This window comes from Callithrix jacchus, chromosome 20, assembly GCF_049354715.1.
Source record: "Callithrix jacchus isolate 240 chromosome 20, calJac240_pri, whole genome shotgun sequence".
Lineage (NCBI taxonomy): Eukaryota > Metazoa > Chordata > Mammalia > Primates > Cebidae > Callithrix > Callithrix jacchus.
The window spans coordinates 16,412,717-16,434,126 of NC_133521.1; the positions used below are offsets into that span (position 1 = coordinate 16,412,717).

The 21,410-nt window shown below is 39.7% G+C and overlaps 1 protein-coding gene and 1 non-coding gene across 34 annotated transcripts in view; both read right to left on the reverse strand.

Annotated features, from left to right (window-relative positions):
- The window catches only part of CNOT1 (CCR4-NOT transcription complex subunit 1), a 91,671-nt gene that overhangs the window by 30,870 nt on the left and 39,391 nt on the right, over positions 1 to 21,410 (reverse strand). For 10 of the 33 annotated variants that reach the window (XM_002761022.5, XM_008985963.5, XM_054248462.2 and 7 more), the window contains 8 exons: positions 10,232 to 10,382; positions 8,197 to 8,398; positions 6,192 to 6,338; positions 5,095 to 5,219; positions 4,566 to 4,852; positions 2,972 to 3,050; positions 723 to 953; positions 267 to 407 (listed from right to left, as the gene is read on the reverse strand). In XM_002761022.5, the coding sequence (XP_002761068.2) occupies positions 267 to 407; positions 723 to 953; positions 2,972 to 3,050; positions 4,566 to 4,852; positions 5,095 to 5,219; positions 6,192 to 6,338; positions 8,197 to 8,398; positions 10,232 to 10,382 (1,363 nt within the window). The remainder of the gene's footprint in view (positions 1 to 266; positions 408 to 722; positions 954 to 2,971; positions 3,051 to 4,565; positions 4,853 to 5,094; positions 5,220 to 6,191; positions 6,339 to 8,196; positions 8,399 to 10,231; positions 10,383 to 21,410) is intronic. The other 23 variants (XM_078358363.1, XM_078358356.1, XM_054248463.2 and 20 more) reach the window with 3 other exon arrangements.
- LOC118149801 (small nucleolar RNA SNORA50) lies at positions 9,814 to 9,949 on the reverse strand. The gene has a single exon (XR_004737517.1). It is a non-coding gene; the product is annotated as a small nucleolar RNA SNORA50 (small nucleolar RNA).

The following is a 21,410-nucleotide window of genomic DNA, read 5'->3' on the forward strand; positions in this document are numbered from 1 at the left end:
GGAAAAATTGAGTTATGACTAATGACTAGCACATGAAACTTTCTATCATCATGAGAACATTAAGCTTATTTCAAAAAGCCTATAAATCATTGCAAAACTAAACTTTAAAAACTGGTACTAATGTCTACCAAAACCACTAGTTGGATATACATATTCCCTTTGCTTTGATTTTATTACCTCTACCTTTAAAGTATTTGAAGGGGTCAGCAATATATCCATTTGTCCATTAAAAAAGAGAAATTTATAAACTGTGACAGCATGCTCACCTTTTGTGTCATATTTGACTGTGAGAGATTATTGAAAATGAAAGCAATTTTCTCCTGGATATTTTCCGGGGGCTCCACAATTCTCTCAGTTTGATCTGTGGCCACAAGCAACGTATCTATATTTGTAGTATTAATAGAAGGCTAAAAAAAAATAAAGTACATAAAACAAATAAGTTGAAATGCTTCCTTGAAAAAAAATCCAATAATGTACACAAATTTAGTGTTAAAAAATACACATGGTATGATTGTGTATCAGAAATCTGAGGAAGAACAGTGAACTATTAATATGTTTGCCTCTGGAAAATATAAGGATGGGAGATACAAAGGAAGAAATGTCAGTCTTTCATATCTTGTTTAGTAGGCATGTGTTGTGATAAAATTCTAATATATGCTCACTACTGATTTATTACAATATAATCACAAATCCTGGAAGACAAAAAAGATAGATCTACTTACTGGCACATCTTTCTTAAAGCTGACTCCAGTTGGCCTGGTGACTGTAACGGTTTTAGCAACAGTGGTGGTTGTTGAGGTGGTTACCATAGTGCTAACCTGACCAGCAAGAGGAGCTTTTGCTGGAACCTGGGCCTGAGCCTGGGCCTGTGCCAGTGCAATACTTCCAGGGGTTGTGATAGAGCCTTGCATTTTCACAGGAGGATCTCTCGACTGCTGTCCATACTCGATATACTAAAGGGGTAAGGATAGGAAAAAGAGTTACCGTTAAATGCTAAGCCTGGATTGTATCTCCCTCTTTTCTGAGAGTAAAAAACATTTGAGTACGCTTTTGGTTCATCTAGCTCCCATACTCTGCCCCATATCCTGGCACTAATAAGTAGATTCCATGAATTTCCTTCAGAGATAAAATCTTAGTAAGCTAAGGTATTTATGAGAGAACTATAGCAAAACAACTTCTAGAAGCAGACCCAGATATATGCATATAAATGTCTTTAACTCCTTAAAAAATGCAAACCTTCAAAGTCTTAATAACTTATATAGTAAACTCATCTCTTTTCTAATTAGATGAGCAATGAGAAACCAAAGGCGTTAAAAAACAATACAAACAGCATGGTAGTATGAATTATTATCTCAATAAGGCTATTGCAAAAAAAATAATAACTCACTATATAGCCAAGCCAACTAAAGGATAAGCAACACCAATAATAAGTGTTGTTCTAGGGCAGGTTATCCCTTCCATTTTACAGACCTATAATAAAACTCCCTCCTATCCCCACACAATTTAGAGGGCTGACATAAGGATCCTCAACCTATTTCAACAGTCCTTACCTAATCTACCAATTATGTATACAACAGTTTTATTTTTAGAGGGACATTTCTAAAGTAAAAAAGAAAGTCTCTGAAAAATAGCCCTTTGTGTTGACAAAGTACAGAAAGTGATGATCTCTCTTTCTCTCTTGCCCTCTCACTGTCTTGCTTACAGTAGATGCTAGGGCCTAGTGTTGAGTGATCACTCTCCTGCCATCTCACTCGTTAGAAGTCTTTCAGGCTCCATATTCCTGTTTCTAAATTTCTCTCAATCCACTCACTTGAATGAATATACACCACATTCCCAGGGGTTAAGTCATTACAATAACGCTGCCCTCCTAATAAACCCAGAAGGATAAAGTAGAAAGCACTGAACTAAATTAAAATACAGAATATCAAATAGGTTCAAATTCTGAGCTTCCTCATGCCTTAAAATACGATCTTCTAAAGTTATTTGTCCACTGCATTATTAAAAATAAAGTTAATTAACCAACTTTCCTGTTATATATAAACTGATGTTGACCAAAACCAAGACACAAGTATAACTAATGCTTACCAGTTAACCCAAAATCAGTCACTAAAACAACGGGTCTCAAATCTCAATAATAATAACCATCATATAAAATGGTTTAAAATGTATATTCCTTAGGTCTATTTTCCCGGGGACTGACTCCTTTGAAATAAGCATCTCAGGCGGCTTACACCTGTAATCTCAGCACTTAGGGAAGCGGAGATAGGCAGATCACAAGTTCAAGAACAGCTTGGCCAATATAACATGGTGAAACCACGTCTCTGCAAAATTACAAAAACTACCTGGGCATGATGGTAGGTGCCTGTAATCCCAGCTACTTATGAGGCTGAGTGGGTACAATCGCTTAAACCTGGGAGGAAGATGCTGCAGTGAGCTGAGATTGCCTCACTCCAACATGGGCGAGAGCAAGATTCCATCTCAAAGAAAGCACCTCAAAGGAATCTAAGGAGGTGGGGTAAGAAGCCTGTATTTTTAACAAACATGGGCTAAGTCTTATATGTAACAGCTTTCGCTCATATTAACTCATAACAGATTTACATTTTTATATACAAGATTCCCAATCCAATTCCCTTTTAGAATCAGGCAGGGTTTCTATACTTTAAGATAAAGATTCTCTTAGTATCAGTAAAAGTGTTTATTCTTCAACTGGATTATCAGGTTGAAAGAATTAGTAAAAAATTTTTGATTAATCAAGTAAGGCTGCTACTTAGAAAAGATGATCCAAGAATGACATTTTTTCATATTCTATTATAAAGCCACAAAATGAGCAATGACAACTAGTATGTAAACCTATATCATGCCAATTATTAAGAAATCTTAATGCTATTACTATCAAGTGTGCAAAAAAGAAAAAATTAAACTCTCCAAATACTACATAGCTACTTGGATTTTAGGTACAGAGGGCACTTACCTCCTGTAAATGATGTGGAAATTGCATAAAGTGACTGATAGAAGCCAAGTGCTGACAGTACTGGGGATAGTCCTTCAATCTGCCAACAAAATCATTCTGCCATCATTTCATGTCAGAACAGAAGCAGCACTACTAACAAAAAGTTTCTGTCCAAATGCTAATCTAGGTCATTTTCTCCATCTTATTTGAAGAAAAAGTCATTTGAATAACTTATTTGAAGAAAATGTCAAAGGAAAAACAGAAGTACAGGGAGAAAATACTTATGATTTTCACTTGATTTACATGAGAAAATACACTTCTTTTGATTTTTAAAGGTTCTATTTTACTTAAAAGTAGATTAAAATGAGTCACTGGTATCTGGAAACAACTCATATTTTCACCAACAGATGGAAAAATAATTTGTAGTCAACCCATATAGACTACTACACAGCTATTTAAAAAAACAGACTACTGAAACATGCAGTAACATAAGTCTCAAAAAGCTTCCTATTTGTATGACTCCATTTAAAAGACATTCTGGAAAAACTTTAGAGATTATCAGATATTGAAAGTCACGAAGGAGACAAACTACAAAGGGGAACAAGGAAACTTCTTAAGGGATGATGAAAATATTCTGCATCAGCCAGGCATGGTGGTTTATGCCTATAATCCCATCACTTTGGGAGGCCAGGACAGGAAGATGACTTGAGGCCAGGGGTTCTATATCTTGACTGTGGTGGCAGTTACACAACTGTATAAATTTGTCGAAATTCAAAGACCTATACACCTAAAAGGTAAGACTTCTACTATACAAAGTATATCTCAATAAATAACCAATCAAAAAATCTGTCCTCATTTTAGTTTTGCTACTAATATTAAAAAAAAAAAAAAGAAGCTTCCTACTTTAGTTTTCCTACTTATATTAAAAAAGAGAAGCTTTGGCCAGGCCTGGTGATTTAAGCCTGTAATCCCAGCACTCTGGGAGGCTGACGCAGGTGGATCACCAGAGGTCAGTAGTTCAAGACTAGCCTGGCCAACATAGTGAAATCCCATCTCTACTAAAAATACAAAAAGTAGCCAGGTGCAGTGGCACATGCCTGTAATCCCAGCTACTCAGGAGGCTGAGGCAGGAGGATTGCTTACAATCAGGAGATGGAGCCTGTAATCCCAGCTACTCAGGAGGATTGCTTACAATCAGGAGGCAGAGGCTGCAGTGAGCCCAGATCGTGCCACTGCACTTCAGCCTGGGCAAGACAGCAAGACTCCGTCGAGAGAGAGAGAGAGAGAGAGAGAGAGAGAGAGAGAGAGAATGAAAGAGAGAGAAGCTTTACGCCAGGTACAGCGGCTCACACCTATAATCCTAGCACTTCTGGAGGCTGAGGTGGGAGAAACTGAGCAACATGATGAAATTCTGTCTGTACAGAAAATATAAAAGGCTGAGCATGGTGGTATGCACCTACAGTCCCAGCTACTCAGGAGGCTGAAGTGGGTGGATCACTTGAGCCCAGGAGGTCAAGGCTGCAGTGAGCAGAGATGACATCACTGCACTCCAGCCTAGGTGACAGAGTTAAGACAGTCAGGGAAGAGACTCTTCACAGGAAACATATCCACTTACCTGTTTTTAAATCTATCTAGTGCAGCAATCCCGAAATAATACATTTTGGATCCAAAAGGCTTGCGTAAGGCTTCAAGAACATATCGTAGGGCCAGACCTAGTGCCATGTAAGTAACTAGTCCTTTTTCAATTATACCACCAAACAGGCAGGCTGTTATATGTAACTCTTTATCAGGATACTGGGGAAAAAAACGATATTCTTCAAACAAGTTCCTTAGCATACAGTTAAATACTTCTCGTTCCCTCTTTATAGTAGAGTCTTTAAATCTCTGCAGCATTTCTAATACCTGGAAAAGCAAGACAAAAACCATGCACACATAAAGGAAACACTAAGAGCCTTTCTCAAATATGCTTGACAAAAGACTGTTAAGTAGAATATTTACCAAATGAGCTTGAGACAAATATTAAGGTTTCAAAAGATACACAGCTACATCAAAACACTTTGAACTGGATTTTGAAAAACACTGAAAAGGGCATTTATTTAAGTCTGGCCTAAACAATAAATATTTACATCATCCTAGACACTCACCTCATCAACAGACATGGTTGGATGTGGTGGATGATTATATATTCGCTGGAAATAGCTGTTTGCTTCATCATCTATCTCTTTACTAAAGTGCTGGTTTGCTTCTGGCCACACCTGAGACAAGTCCGCTGTTGGAAACAAAAAGCAATTAGTGGGCATTTAAGCTGTTCCTCTACTTCCCCATAAAACACAGAGAAGCCAGAGACAACTGTAGTTCTAACTTTAAGAAAAATATTTAAAAATCAGAAAAGTATTAAGTGGTCAAGTTTCAGTAATTAATGTGTTCTAAGGTAGACATAAAAGATCTTTAACAAAGTGCCTTCCATAATTCTACGTTAGTACTATCTTCATCACGACTTACTATAATACAAAAGTTAACTTGGTTCAAACTCATAATGCACTTACCCTTAATACAACCTCATTAGAGGTTAACAAGTTTTTATCACTTTATAATAAAAATCACATTTAACATATAAGAATTATCACGCATGTGCATGAGACTGATGTGAACACAAAGCATGCTACAAAACATAACATTCAGACAAGCCTTTCATACTAACGTTATCAAGTCAGCTGGAATACTTTCAAACCTCGTATTATGACCATGCAGTCCCAATGACAAGGACTTAAGTCTGTTATACCTATGGATTTATAAAGATGACTTCTATGAGTTTAGTTAAAATAAAAAAATTACTAAGGAGGTGAAACAAATATTGGAAACAGAAATCTGAAGTTTTTCCTGCCATTCCTGACTTGCTTAAAAAAAAAGAAAACCAACACATTTTTAGGATAAGTACAAGAGTTACATTTGTTTATCTACAACATATGAATTCCTCTTTATCATACCTACTTCTTACTTTTAGGATAAACATCCTCAGGATGCAGCCTCTTATTAACCATGACTTTTTTCTGGAAATCCACAGCAACAGTGGAGGGATACTGCTAACTTTTATTTTAATAATTCAAATTTGTTAATTTATTCCCACTGGTATAGGAAGCACATCAACATATGGCCATATTAACACAAATGAGACATAAAACTAAACATTTTTAATTTATATCAGTCACACTTCACAATCACAGACAACACTACGACTTACAAGGTTTCATCTTACTCTGCTGGAATGTAGGCTGGTTCAATCCAGAGGTGCCCAGTTTCCTCTGTACAAAAGGGTCGTTATTCACTGCAGGGAGTCCAAGAGCACCAGTTCCTATACCAGTCAGGCTGCCTGTGCCAAGACCACCTACTAGAGAAAACGAAGGCAGCCAGAAATCCTATCATTATTCATATTCTTGATTTTATTCACATCTCATATGTTAATAAGACTGACTTTTAAAATGAAGTCATATAACTCTTATTTCAAAAGTCAGAATCTTTGTTAATTCCCTTATTACATCTATTCAATTTTACAGAGCCTGTAAACTAGGCAATAACGTATAATCCCAAAATTCTTCAGCATCTGGAAATATTTATATTCTTGATAATGTGCAAAAAATTAATGTATATATTTTCAAGGCACACACTCCCATACCCAAGGTAGTTAAAATAAGGAGCTGGCAGGCCGGGTGCAGTGGCTCAAGCTTGTAATCCCAGCACTTTGGGAGGCTGAGGTGGGTGGATCACGAGGTCAAGAGATCGAGAACATCCTGGTCAACATGGTGAAACCCTGTCTCTACTAAAAATACAAAAAAAAAATTAGCTGGGCATGGTGGCGTGTGCCTGTAATCCCAGCTACTCAGGAGGCTGAGGCAGAATTGCCTGAACCCAGGAGGCGGAGGTTGCAGTGAGCCGAGATCGCGCCATTGCACTCCAGCCTGGGTAACAAGAGCGAAACTCCATCTCAAAAAACACTCCAGCCTGGGTAACAAGAGCGAGACTCCGTCTCAAAAAACACTCCAGCCTGGGTAACAAGAGCGAAACTCCGTCTCAAAAAACACTCCAGCCTGGGTAACAAGAGCGAGACTCCATCTCAAGAAAAAAAAAGGAGCTGGCTGGCTTTTCTCAATGATTCTAATCAGATAATTTCATGGTACTATCTCCTAATTATCATGAGTCTCTTCATTCCTCTCAACTCTGACAAATGGAATCTTACAATAATTAGAGCTTCGTTAGGAAGGCCTAGTAAGTTCATTAACCTTTATTTAAATGAACCAATCTTCAAAGCTAGAACTATGTAGTAGCAATGTTAACTATATTAGAGTCATGACAACATTGAAGTCCTTAGGTTTTGGTACCTGAACTTATGGTGTCAACATAAAAGGTAAAGGAGGCTAAGAAGTAGGTACAAACAACAACAACAAAAATGTAGCTTTTCTTTCAACGTAAAGTTACATGCCACGATATCTGGTGGGAAAAAACTGAAAATGAGGCCAGTTGGGGTGGCTGGCTCATGCCAGTAATCCCAGAACTTCAGGAGGCTGAGATCGGTGATCACTTGAGGTCAGGAGTTCAAGACCAGCCTGGCCAACATGGTGAACCCCAGTTTCCACTAAAAATACAAAAACTTAGCAAGACGTGGTGGTGAGCAACTGTAATCCCAGCTACTTGGGAGTCTGAGGCAGGAGAATCACTTAATCATGGGAGGCAGAGGTTGCAGTGAGCTGAGACTGCCCAATTGCACTCCAACCTGGGCAACAAGAGCAAAATCCTGTCTCAAAAAACAAACAAACAAAAAAACCTGAAAATGTTTTAGAGATGTCCTATCATTTTCAAGGTTGGTGAAACACAGTAAGGCAGGCAGAACATATGCCTGAACCTGACGTGTACAATAGTTTCTACCTTTATCATACCAAGTTGAAGTAATTCACAAAGCTGAGTTCTTGATCTAAGCCCTTTAGAATGTGATTAACACAAGTTACCATTTATACTATCATTTGTTAATATAAAATCCTTACTAAATAATTCAACTAACTTTACAACTACAAATATCCTACTTCTTTACTCCAATTAGACTGAATTGAATATAATATGTTTTTCTCTTTACAACTTTGGATAGTAAAGCAGGCTTCACATTTTCATTTAAGCAGCTTTCCAAACCCTTTACCAAACACTAAGGAATACTGAAACTTATGAATAATCCATGCTCTCATTTGCCTCCCCCTTACCTGGAAGCTGTGATGAAAGTCCTCCAATACCACTGAATGCAGTGGTCTGATTGGGGGTTGAAAGGGGTGGAAATGCTTTTGCTGGTGACTGAGGGGTACTGAATGCAGAACCCAAATTTGGAGGAAAACCCTGCATACTCTGGGTGTGAGGGGCAGTTGAACCACCTATACTAAGAGATGTCATTCCAGCAAGAGGGTCAATCTAAAGAAAAACATTATAAAAATGTATTAAACATACATCAAGGAAAGGCAGACACAGGTAAAGCAATCTTTAACAGCAGCTCTTCATACTCTTAAAAAGCAAATTCTAACACCTGCTCAATCATGATACTTAAATTTCAGTTACCAAGTCAAGTGTGTCAGTTACTTTTCTTACTATGTCATATATGGACTAGGTTTAAAGAGTTTGCCTTTGACAAAATACAGATTGAGTATTCCTTATCAAAAATACTTGGGACCAGAAAAGTTTTCAATTTTGGATTTTGGAATATTTACATATACATAACCAGGTATAACAATCCCATCATGGGACTGGAAACATGAAATTCATGTGTTTCACATATACCTTTACACACATAACCAGAATGTAATCTTATACAATATTTTTAAGGATTTTGTGCATGAAACAAAATTATGACTGTTTTGACTGAACACGTAACATCAGATCAGGTATGTAATTTTCTACTTGTGGTGTGTCATGTCAGTGCTCCAAAAGTTTTAGATTTTGGAGCATTCTGGATTTACAGATTAAGGATGCTCAACCTGCTGGGCGCGGTGACTCACACCTGTAGTCCCAGCACTGGGGGAGGCCGAGGCGGGTGGATCACGAGGTCAAGAGATCGAGACCATGCTGGTCAACATGATGAAACCCCGTCTCTACTAAAAATACAAAAAATTAGCTGGGCATGGTGGCTCATGCCGTAATCCCAGCTACTCAAGAGGCTGAGGCAGGAGAATTGCCTGAAACCAGGAGGCGGAGGTTGCAGTGAGCCGAGATCGCGCCATTGCACTCCAGCCTGGGTAACAAGAGTGAAACTCCGTCTCAAAAAAAAAAGGTTGCTCAACCTATAACAGAGCCATAAAAAGGGCTACAAAACCCAATGAATGATACTTAAGATGAACTGCCTTGTAAATGTACCACTAAACATTTAGCAGTGACATGGGACAGTTAAGATATTAATAAATCCTCAAAATTTCCAATAAGCCACTTTAAAACAACCTCTCAAGCTAAATTTAAGTTGTTTAAACATAAATAAAAGTATCAGAAATTAGAAACAAATCTCCCGGTCAAAATAAACTTAGTCAAAATTTGGGGATTTTGGAAGTGGGGGAAGATCAGCTCCAATTTTGAAAACAAAAACAAGGTATGCTGTTTACCAAAACATATTATTTTAAAAACATCTAATAACTGCACTTCCAGGCTTAAGTTTCTGGAAGTACTTCATACCTCATGGCTATAGAAAATGAAAGCAAATGCCTTATATAAAGTAGCCACTGAATCACTAAGTGCCTCTTTCTTTCCTTAAAACCCAAATCTGCCATTCAATGCATCTGAAAACAGAAGCGCAATATGTTGCTCCCAGAGAGAAAGCGGTGGTTGATGTCAGGGAGTAACTTAAATGTACCTTGTTTTTAAAAGAGCAGTTCAGTTGAGAGCTGAAGAGCCCCAGTTATAACAAGTCGTTATGCTCTAGCACTGTTGCTTGGCCCGTGAAGCTACAAACAAGACATATCAGGTTCAAAGGCAGTGCTTATGTCTCAAGAGTCTATGTAATTCTTATTTTAAAAAGAAACCCTTTTTATTTACCTAAATAAGTTGGTTTATATATTTCCTCTTAAGAGTCACGTTCTATTTGATGATTAAAAATCTATTCTTAGCTATAACGCCTATTTAGATCTCCTTTAAAATTAGTGGATGGTAGACATGCAGTTATCTAAGATGTAATAAATTCAGACAATTTACTAATAACATAGAAGCTTATTCTATTTCGAGTCTATGGCAAACGAACATGTATCAAATGTAGCAGTCATTTACCTGAACAGGAGAAATGGCATCTAAGCTGCTAGCACTAGGAGGACGTCCTTTTGGCATAACTCCAGGTGGTGGTTGTCTGGCCTTATTCATAACATTACTGCAATTGGCTACCATGGTAAGAATAGTTTCCGATAACTCCTGAGAAACACTCCTAAAATAAAGGGGGATAAGGTGAAAAATATCACTTCCTATTCCCCGGAACATCTAAGTAAACCAAAAAGATTTTTGTTCTTTTTTTATTTCTTTTTTAGACGAAATCTCACTCTTTTGCTCAGGATGGAGTGCAGTGGCACAATCTTGGCTCACTGCAACCTCTGCCCCCTGGGTTCAAGCAATTCTCCTGCCCCAGCCTTCTGAGTATGAATCTGATTTTCTAAAAAAGAAACTTTGCTGGGTTTGGGCACAGTGGGTCATGACTGCAGTCCCATCGCTTTAAGAGGCTGAGGCAGGAGAATTGCTTGAGCCAGGAGTTTAAAGCCAACCTGGGAAAGATAGCAAGGCCTCATCTTCACAGTAAGTATTAAAAAGTTGAGACCAGATGTGGTGGCTCACATCCGTAGTCCCAGCACTTTGGAAGGCCGAGGCAGGCAGATTGCGTGATGCCAGGCATTCAAAACCAGCCTGGCTAACATGGTGAAACCCCATCTCTACTAAAAATACAAAAATTAGCTAGGCATGGTGGTGCACGCATGTAGTCCCAGCTACTCAGGAGGCTGAGGCAGGAGAATCACGTGAACTCCAGATGTGGAGGATGCAATAAGCCAAGATTGCACCACTGTACTCCAGCCTGGGTAACATAGCAAAACTCCTTCTCCAAAAAAAAGAAAAAAAAAGTTAATCAGGGGTCATGGCATATGCCTGTAGCCCCAGCTACTTGGGAGGCTGAGGAAGGAGGATCACTGCAACCCAGGAGTTCAATGCTGCAATGAGCTATAACCGTACCGCAACACTTTGGCCTGGGTAACAGACAGGAAGAAAAGAGACAGAAAATTTAATGAACATGTGGCTAAATTTCTGCCATATCCCTTTCCTCTGCATCTGTCATCATTAGAATTTTCTGAGTACTGGCTTTCTCTTTTCTTTTTTTTTTTTTCAAGATGGAATCTTTTCCTGTTCCCCAGGCTGTTGTAATGGTGCAATCTTAGCTCACTGCAACCTCCACCTCCCAGGTTCAATATTTTCCCGCCTCAGCCGAGTAGATGGGATTACAGGCACACGCCATCAGTCCAGCTAATTTCTATGTTTTTGTAGAGACGGGGTTTCACCATGTTGGCCAGGCTAGCATCAAAGTCCTGACCTCAGGTGATGTGTCCACCTCAGCATCCCCAAGTGCTGGGTTACAGGTGTGAGACACTACACTCAGTCTGGTTTTCTCTTGAAACTAATCTGCACCTCTGAAAAGAACTTGTACACAGTACAACCAAAATATTTCAAAATTTTCCAACAAACATTTCGTATCTTCAATCACTTTGTCAAAAATTATGCCAAAATAAAGGTAAGCAATTTTTATACTAGTATTTCATACATGTAGTTACAAAAACACCATGCACAGCAATTACCTTTAACAAGCACATGAAGAAGTGACAGATATCTAAAACACATGTCAAGTAGGATAAATAATTAATTGACAATTAAACCAATTTTCCTGTTTTAGGTTGCTATTACAGGTTGAGCATCCCAAAAGCAAGAATCTAAATCCCAAACACTCCAAAATCTGAAATTTTTGAATGACAGTGTTTAAAGGACATGCTCGGAATATTTTGGAGTTTGGATTTTTGAATTTTAGGTATATACTAAGCAAGTAAGTATAATGCAAACAGTTAAAAAAAAAAATTTTAACCTAAAATAGTTCTGGCCCCACGCATTTCAAAGAAAGGACACTCAATCTGCACTGCCCTCATACAACTGTGGGATCCTTCGTATTCAGAAGCTCTACATGGGCCTGGCGTGGTGGCTGACGCCTATAATCCTAGCACTTTGGGAGGCTGAGGCAGGCAGATCACTTTGGGAGGCTGAGGCAGCTCAGGAGTTCCAGACAAGCCTGGCCAACACGGTGAAACCCATCTCTACTAAAAATAAAAAAATGAGCCAGGCATGTGGCAGGCACCTGTAATCCCAGCTACTCAAGGAGGCTGAGGCAGAAGAATCGCTCGAACGCAGGAGGTAGAGGTGGCAGTGAGCCAAGATCGAACCACTGTACTCTGGCCTGGGCGAGAGTGCAAGACTCCGTCTCAAAAAAAAACAACAACTCTACATAAGAGTGGCTTACGCCTGTAACCCCAGCACTTTGGGAGGGAGGTGATTGTGGGAGGACTGCTTGAGGAAGGTGTTTCAAGACCAGCCTGGGAACACAGCAAGACTTCATCTCTACGAAATAATTTAAAAATAAGCCAGGTGTGGTGGCACATGTCTGTAGTCTTTACTACTTGGGAGGCTGAGCTGGGAGGAGTGCTTGAGCCCAGGACTTCAAGGCTGTAGTGAGCTATGATCACACCAAAAGCATTCGTCTTAGAGAAAGAGCCTCTTCTTGCCACTTCTAACGTTTGAAACTGCGTCAGAAATAAGAATTTATCCCTAAGTAGTAAAGGCGACATTTTAATTTACCATATTTTATTCTAAAGTGCCCACTGTTTTATTTCTACTTTAACATTTCTGAAACAATGTGTCCCACTGGTGATGTGTCATATATTACAATTGGTGGAATTCCTTTTGTTTTTGCACAGGACATAAAATATTGGTGGCTTATACATTTGAAGGTGTTTTGGATTCAATGCAGTATAATGTAATTACCATCTACTGCTGGATAGCCTGTTTTCCTAACCCATGGTACTGGTCTTTTTGGAACAGTTTCTTTTTAATTTAATAATTAGTTTGCTTTGTTTTTTGTTTGTTTTTGAGACGGAGTTTCACTCTTGTTACCCAGGCTGGAGTGCAATGGCGCGATCTCAGCTCACGGCAACCTCCGCCTCCTGGGTTCAGGCAATTCTCCTGCCTCAGCCTCCTGAGTAGCTGGGATTACAGGCACGCGCCACCATGCTCAGCTAATTTTTTGTATTTTTAGTAGAGACGGGGTTTCACCATGTTGACCAAGATGGTCTTAATCTCTTGACCTCGTGATCCACTCGCCTCGGCCTCCCAAAGTGCTGAGATTACAGGCTTGAGCCACCGCGCCCGGCCCCTGTTTGCTACAAGTCAGGGCCAGGTACAGTGGCTCACAACTGTAATCCCAGCACTGTGGGAGGCAGACGCGGATGGATCACTTGAGGTCAGGAGTTCAAGAGCAGCCTAACCAATGTGGTAAAACCCCATCTCTACCAAAAATACAAAACATTGGCCAGGTGTGGTAGGCGTGCAGATAGTCCCAGCTACTGGAGAGGCTGAGCCAGGAGAATTGCCTGAACTGAAGAAGCAGAGGCTGCAGTGAGCCAAGTTTGCACTGCTGCATTCCATCCTGGGAAACACAGCAAGACTCTGCCTCAAAAAAAAAAGTACAAGTCAGTTGTTTTGCAGAAATGTCCCCTGATTTGAATTTCTCTGGTATTCTAAATTCAGATTAGGTATTATAACCCTATGACAAACTACATTGTTTTCTTCAGTATATTTTATGAAACACATGATGTAGGTTTCAGCTGGTGATCCTTTGATCAATAGACTAACATGGTTTTATCTGACAGGTTTCTCACTGAAGTTGTTTTCCCCCTTTGTAATACAGCATAATTTGTGGGGAGATATTTTGAAGCTACATAATTATCCTGCTCTTCAAACATATACCCATTACTATTAGCATGCATTAAAGATTACAATTCCATCATAATGACCTCTATCTTTATAAGTTAAAATGACTTTCTTCTCTGGCATTTATCATCATCAGTATGGACTCAAAATACTTTGGATACATTATCTTATTCAATTTTTCAACAAAACAAGTACTGCTAATAGATCAGTTGAAGAAATTAATTGAAACCCAGGAGTTAGGTAAACTGCCTTCTTACTTACAATAAAAACATAATTTATGCAATTTTAACAGGCAATTAACTTTTCAGAATATTCCACCGCGGATGGATAAAAATATATAAATCTAAAAGGCTAAACTTTAAAAGTTAACACTGTAGAACACTTAGAGCTTATTAGAGCAGAGTGCTTTGGAATGGACATTATTTGTTGTCCAAAGCGGTCTTGTGCATTGTGGAATGTTTAGCCAGTAATGGGTATCATGGGCACATTTCTAATAATGACAACAAAAAAGACCATCAAGCCAAGCATGGTTGCATGCCACTACAGGACCACCTACTCGCAAGGCTCACGCAGAAAGACTGAAGCCAGGAGTTCAAGGTTGCACTGAACTATGATTGTGCCTGTAAACACACACTGTACTTCAGGCTACTCAACAACATGGTAAGACCTCATGGCAAAAAATATAAATAAAAAATAAAAAGACGCTGAGTATAGGTGGCTCATGCCCATAATCCCAGCATTTTAGGATGCAGTGGTGAGAGGATCGCTTGAGCCCATGAATGAGCCATGATCACACCACTACACTCTAATCTAGGTAACAGAGCGAGACTGCTCAAAAAACAATAAAAGAAATAATGTTGGCTGAGTGTGGTGGCTCATACCTGTAATCCCAGCACTTTGGGAAGCCAAGTCAGGAGGAATGCTTGAGCTCAGGAGTTCAAGAACACCCTGGACAACATGGTAAAGCCCAATCTCCACCAAAAAAAAATTTTTTAAAGGCATGCATGATGGTGTGCACCTGTAATCCCACCTACTCAGAGGCAACAGAGCAAGACATCATCTCAAAATAAATAAATAAACAAGCAAAGAAAGAAAGAAAATCAAAAGACTGAGGAAACAAAATCACCCTCGGTTAAAACAACTACTTGTTTAGTGATAATGATGTTCAAATTTTTTAAAAAGCAAGGAAAGACACTATAAAATCTAAAAGCTATGTAGGAGAGGTAAGAAAACAAGGTTAGGGAGAAAGACAAGGGTAGCTTCAAAAAGATCAGTCATCTAACAGTGTATGTTCCACAGTAGAATTACAGGTGCTCATTTTACGACGTTTCAAAATTTTAAAACAACACATTCTCATAAGACAAAACAACAGGGTATGGACTGACTTTTCAAATATTCTTCCCTTCATGAAAGCAACTAGAAAATAAGTGTCCGAATCAACTTTTTCAGAAATTTGGAAATTAAACAAAGGCTTATAACAACAGGGGATTTTTTATTTTTTTATTTATTTATTTTTTTTTTTGAGACAGAGGTTTGCTCTTGTTGCCCAGGCTGGAGTGCAGTGGTGCAATCTCAGCTCACCACAACCTCTGCCTCCCGGGTTCAAGCAATTCTCCAGCCTCAGCCTTCAGAGTAGCTGGGATTACAGGCATTTGCCACCGCACCTGGGTAATTTTGTATTTTTAGTAGAGACAGGGTTTCTCCATGTTGGTCAGGCTGCTCCTGAACTCCAACCTCAGGCAATCTGCCCGCTTTGGCCTCCCAAAATGCTGGGATTATAGGCAAGACTCACCACGCCCAGCCACAACTGGGGAATTTTTATTCAAGAGACTACTGAGCTTTCTAGCAAATTAATTTGCCCTATTCCCATCTCCAGCTCCACAGCAAGCTTAGAAGCTAACAGCCCTTAATCACAATGGAAACCAGCAGCCTGAGAGGTGAGTCAAAACAGTGTTAAAACATCTTCAAAGCCTCTTTCTCAGTGAATTGTCATTATTTCACCTGTATAGGAGTCCATGTGAGAACACAACGACAAGGCTGTCTTCCTTTGACCTAAAAACTGACCCAAACAAAAACCTTTTCCCCATGAGGTGTTTGTAAAAACATTTAAATGTAGTTGTATTAAACTTTCCGCCTGGCTGAGGTGGAAGACTACTACAGTTGGAGCAAACCACAGGCTAACTAAAAATCTGTAAAGAAAAATTTTGGAAGTAAAGACTAAGGTGGCTGTTAAATGTCAGGCTTAGTGCTAAGGGTGTGCCCCAAAGCACATATAAGACTCTCCCAGATCAAAAACTAATTATTGATTCCCAGGATTAGGTTTAAGAAAATCTCTGTTCAAGATCAAAATAACTCAACTGAAGGGAAGAACAACAGTAACATCTTGGCCAGGCATCATGGCTCACACCTGTAATCCAAGCACTTTGGAGGCCAAGGCGGGCGGATCACCTGAGGTCGGGAGTTCAAGACCAGCCTAATCAACATGGTGAAACCCCGTCTTTAAAAAACAAAAAACAAAAAACTCAAAGAGCATGTCCGCAGAAATAAGCAGAAAAAAAATTATTTTATTTCCTGTGTCAGACACCACACTCTACAATATACCAAATAACAATTCTGAAGAGAAAAAGTACAATAACTGTAATAAAGTTTCACTAATGGGCGGACCACCACACATTCAATAAGACAAAAGAGTTAATTTGAAGATCAATCAATTAAGATTATCCAGCCTGAGAAAATGAAAAAAAAGAGGGAGGAGAACTCAAGAGACATGTGGAATACCACTGAGTGTCCCACCACAAACATAATGGGAATACAAAGAGAGAAGAACAAGGTGCAGAAAGGTTTGTAGAAATAATAACTGAAAACTCCCTAAATTTTATAAAAAAACATTAATCTAGACATCCAAGAAATTCAGTAAATTCTAAGTAGAATAAACTCAAAGAGATTCATACCTAGACCGACATAATCAAGCTGATGAAAGAAAAAAAGACAAGGAGAGCGTCTTACCAGCAGCAAGATAGAAGCAACACATCACATACAATACTCAATAAATTAACAGCTGATGTCTCATCAGAAACTATGGAAGACAGAAAGCAGTGGGGGAGCATATTCAAAATGTTCAAAGAAAAGGAATGCCAACCAGGAATACTTTATCTGGCAAAACTATCCCCAAAGACACAGAAGGAATTAGGATATTCCCTAGATTACAAAAAGTTAATTCATTGCCAGCAGTCCTGCTAAAACAAATATTCAAGAATCCTGGTGTAAATGAAAAGACACTGCATACTAACTTGAATCCATATAAAAAAAATACTGGTAAAGAAAGACACACAGGTAAATACGAAGGACAGTGTAAATCTCCTAGTTAAAGAATAACTGGGTTGGGTGCAGTGGCTCATGCCTGTAATCCCAACATTTTGAGAAGCTAAAATGAGATCAATTAAGGCTAGAGGTTCGAGACAAGACTGGGAAACATACTGTGGCCTCAACTTTACAAAAAATAAAAAAATGTATCAGGTGTGGTGGCACACGCTTGTGGTTCCAGTAACCTGGGAGGACTGCTTTAAGCCTGGAGGGTTGAAGCTACAGTGAGCCGTAATCCTGACAGTGAACTCCGACCTGGACAACAAAGTGAGACCCCATCTAAAAAAAACGACTGCATGAAGCGTGAATTAGAAATCTCTAGGCCAGGCGCGGTGGCTCATGCCTGTGATTCCAGCACTTTGGGAGGCTGAGGCAGGTGGATCACAAGGTCAAGAGATCGCGACCATCCTGGCTAACATGGTGAAACGCCATCTCTACTAAAAGAATACAAAATTTAGCTGGGCATGGTGGCAGAGGCTTCAGTGAGCCAAGATTGAGCCACTGCACTCCAGCCTGGCACCTGGCAACAGAGCAAGACCCTGTCTCAAAAAAAAAAAATCTCTTGGTGATCACATAAGGTATAAAGGTTTAATTTGCATGACAATAATGGCAAAAGTCAGGCGGGGGGAAACAAAGCCATGCTAAAGAAAATTTTGGGATCGTGCTGAAATTCAGTTGATATTAATAAGTAAAGACTGGAATGAGTTAAAATGTTAAGTTTTAATATCTAAGGTAGCCACTAAGAAACAAATAAAAAGTCAAAGAAACAAAGAACTTAAGATGGTACACTACAAAGTATCTAATTAATAGTAACAGAGGCAGTAATGGAAGAACAGAGGAACAACAGTGACTAGATATAAAGATTAACAGCAGAAGAGCCCTACAGTATCAATAAATACATTAAATGCAAGATAGGTAGAATGTAGTAAACACACACAGAAATTTACAAACACACTCCAACCATACCTTCTCTAAAAGAGACTTCCTTCAGATTAAGATACATATAGCTAGGGGGGAAAAAAGATATACAAAGCAAACAAGAGAACTATAAGGGTTATACTAGTATTAAACAAAACGAACATTTAAGAAAAAATTGTTAACAGACAAAGACATTTTATAATAACAGTCAATCCATCAGAAACATGTAACAATTAAGACCAGTCATGGTGGCTCACGCCTATAATCCCATTACTTTGAGGCCAAGGCGGGTAGATCACCTGAGGTCAGGAGTGCAAGATCAGCAAGGGAAACATGGTGAAACCTCGTCTCTACTGAAAGTACAAAAAAATTAGCTGGGCATTAGGGTGCACACTAGTAGTCCTAGCTACTCCAGAGGCTGAGGCAGGAGAATCACCAAACCTGAGAGATGGAGTTTGCAGTGAGTCAAAAACCACATTCCAGCCTAGGCACCAGAGTGAGACACAAGACTGAACCTCAAAAAAAAATTAACAATTTTAAAAATACATGTACTCAGGCCAGGAATGGTGGCTCACGCCTATAATCCCAGCACTCTGGGAGGCCAAGGCGGGTGGATCACGAGGTCAAGAGATAGAGACCATCCTGGTCAACGAGGTGAAACCCCGTCTCTACTAAAAATACAAAACTTAGCTGGGCATGGTGGTGTGCACCTGTAGTCCCAACTACTTGGGAGGCTGAGGCAGGATAATTGCTTGAACCCTGAAGGCGGAGGTTGCGGTGAGCCAAGATCGTGCCATTGCACTCCAGCCTGGGTAACAAGAGCAAAACTCTGTCTCAAAAAAAAAAAAATTCATGTACTTAAAAACAAAGCCCCAAAACACATGAAGGAAAAACTGAAAAAAACTGAAGGGAGAAAAAGACAGTTAAAAAATAATTGGAGACCAGGCACAGTAGCTAACACCTTTAATCCCAGCACTTTGGGAGGCTGAGGCAAGTGGATCACTTGAGGTCTGGAATACCAGACTAGCCAGGCCAACATGGTGAAATTCCATCTCTAATAAAAATTTTAATATTGGCTGGGTGTGGTGGCAGGCATCTGTAATCCCAGCTACTCAGGGGGCCGAGGCAGAAGAATCACTTGAACCCAAGAGGCAGAGGTTGCAGTGAGCCAAGATCACACCACTGGACTACAGCCTGGGTGACTAATTTAAAAAACAAAATCAAATACTTCTATACTCCACTTTCAATAACAATTCAACAAAGATAGGCCAAGTACAGTAGCTCATGCCTGTAATCAACCCCAGCAGTTTGGGATGCCAAGTGGTAGGATGGCTTGAGCACAGGAGTTTGACACTATCCTGGGTAAAACAGTAAAATCCTGTCTCTACAAAAAAAAACATAAAATTAGCTGGGCATGGTGACGGGTACCTGCAATGCAAGCTACTCCAGAGTTTGAAGTGGGGAGGTAGAGACTGCAGTGAGCCATGATCATGCCACTATACTCTAGCCTGGGTAACATACACACACACAAAAATTAAGGCCAGTCGTGGTGGCTCATGCCTGCAACCCCAGCACTTTGGGAGGCCAAATTGGACAGATCACTTGAGGTGAGAAGTTCCAGACCAGCCTGGCCAACATGGTGAAACACCATCTCTAATAAAAATACAAAAATCGGCCGGGCGCAGTGGCTCACACCTGTAATCCCAGCACTTCAGCAGGCCGAGGCGGGCAGATCATGAGGTCAAGAGATCGAGACCATCCTGGCCAACATGGTGAAACCTGTCTCCAAAAAAAAAAAAAATCCGCTGGGGGTGGTGGGGTGACCCTATAGTCCAAGATACTTGGGAGGCTGAGGCAGGATGGCTTGAGCACAGGAGTCTGACACCTCGCTTGAGCATGTGAGGCAGAGGTTTTAGTGAGCCAAGATCGCGCCACTGCACTACAGCTTGGGCAACAGAGTGAGAGTCTGCCTCAAAAACAAACAAACAAAAAAGAAAATTAAGTTAAATAAATAAAATACCTAATAAATTTAACAAAATCAGTGAGAGATGTACACTGAAAATGAAAAAATATCATTGAAAAAAATTAAACAGGCCAGACATGGTGGCTCATGCCTGTAATCCCAGTACTTTGGGAGGCCCAGGTGGGCGGATCACAAGGTCAGAAGTTAAAGACCAGCCTGGCCAACGTGATGAAACCCCGTCTCTAGTAAAAATATGAAAATTAGCCAGGCATGTGGCAGGCACCTGTAATCCCAGTTATTCTGGAGGATGAGGCAACAGAATTGCTTGAACCCAGAAGGTGGAGGTTGCAGTGAACCAAGATCCCATCACTGCACTCCAGCCTGGGTGACACAAGTGAAACTCCATCTCAAAAAAAAAAAGAAAAGAAAGAAAACTATTAAAAGCCTAAATAAGTAGAAAACTTACCAGATTCATGGATTAAAAAGACAATGTTATTAATGTGGCAGTACTCCCCACAATGAGCTAAAATATTCCACATAATCCTCTCAACGTTCCCAGTAGGCTTTTTTTTACTTTTTTTTTTTTTTTTTTTTTTTTTTTTTTTTTTTTTTTTTTGGCAAAAACTGACTAGCTGGTCTTAGAATTTTTAGGAAAATTCAAGGAGCCCAGAAGAGCTATAACAATTTTAAAAAAGAACAAAGCTGGGAAATTCATAATTCCCAATTTCAAAACTTACTGATAACCTATTGTGATCAAGACAGTGTGGAACTGGCCACAGATCAACAGAATTAAGAAACCAAAAATAGCCCAGGTGTGGTGACTCACACCTGTAATTCCAGCACTTTGGGAGGCTGATGCAGGAGGATCACTTGAGCCCAGGAGTTTGAGATCAGCTTGGGCTACATACTGAGACCTCATCTCTACAAAAATATTATTATTTAACCAGCTGAGAGTGATGGCACGTGCCTGTGGTCCCAGGTACCTGAGAGACTGACGTGGAGGATCGCTTAAGACAAGAATTCGAGGTTGTAGTATCTATGATTGCACCACTGTACTCCAAACTAGTAGGCACCAAGACCTTGCCACTTAAAAGAGACCATAAACAAACCCATGAACTAAGGGCAATTGCTTTTTCTGAGATAATTCAAAAGGGAAGGTATTGGTCTCAACAAATGCTGCTGGAACAACTGCATGTTCAC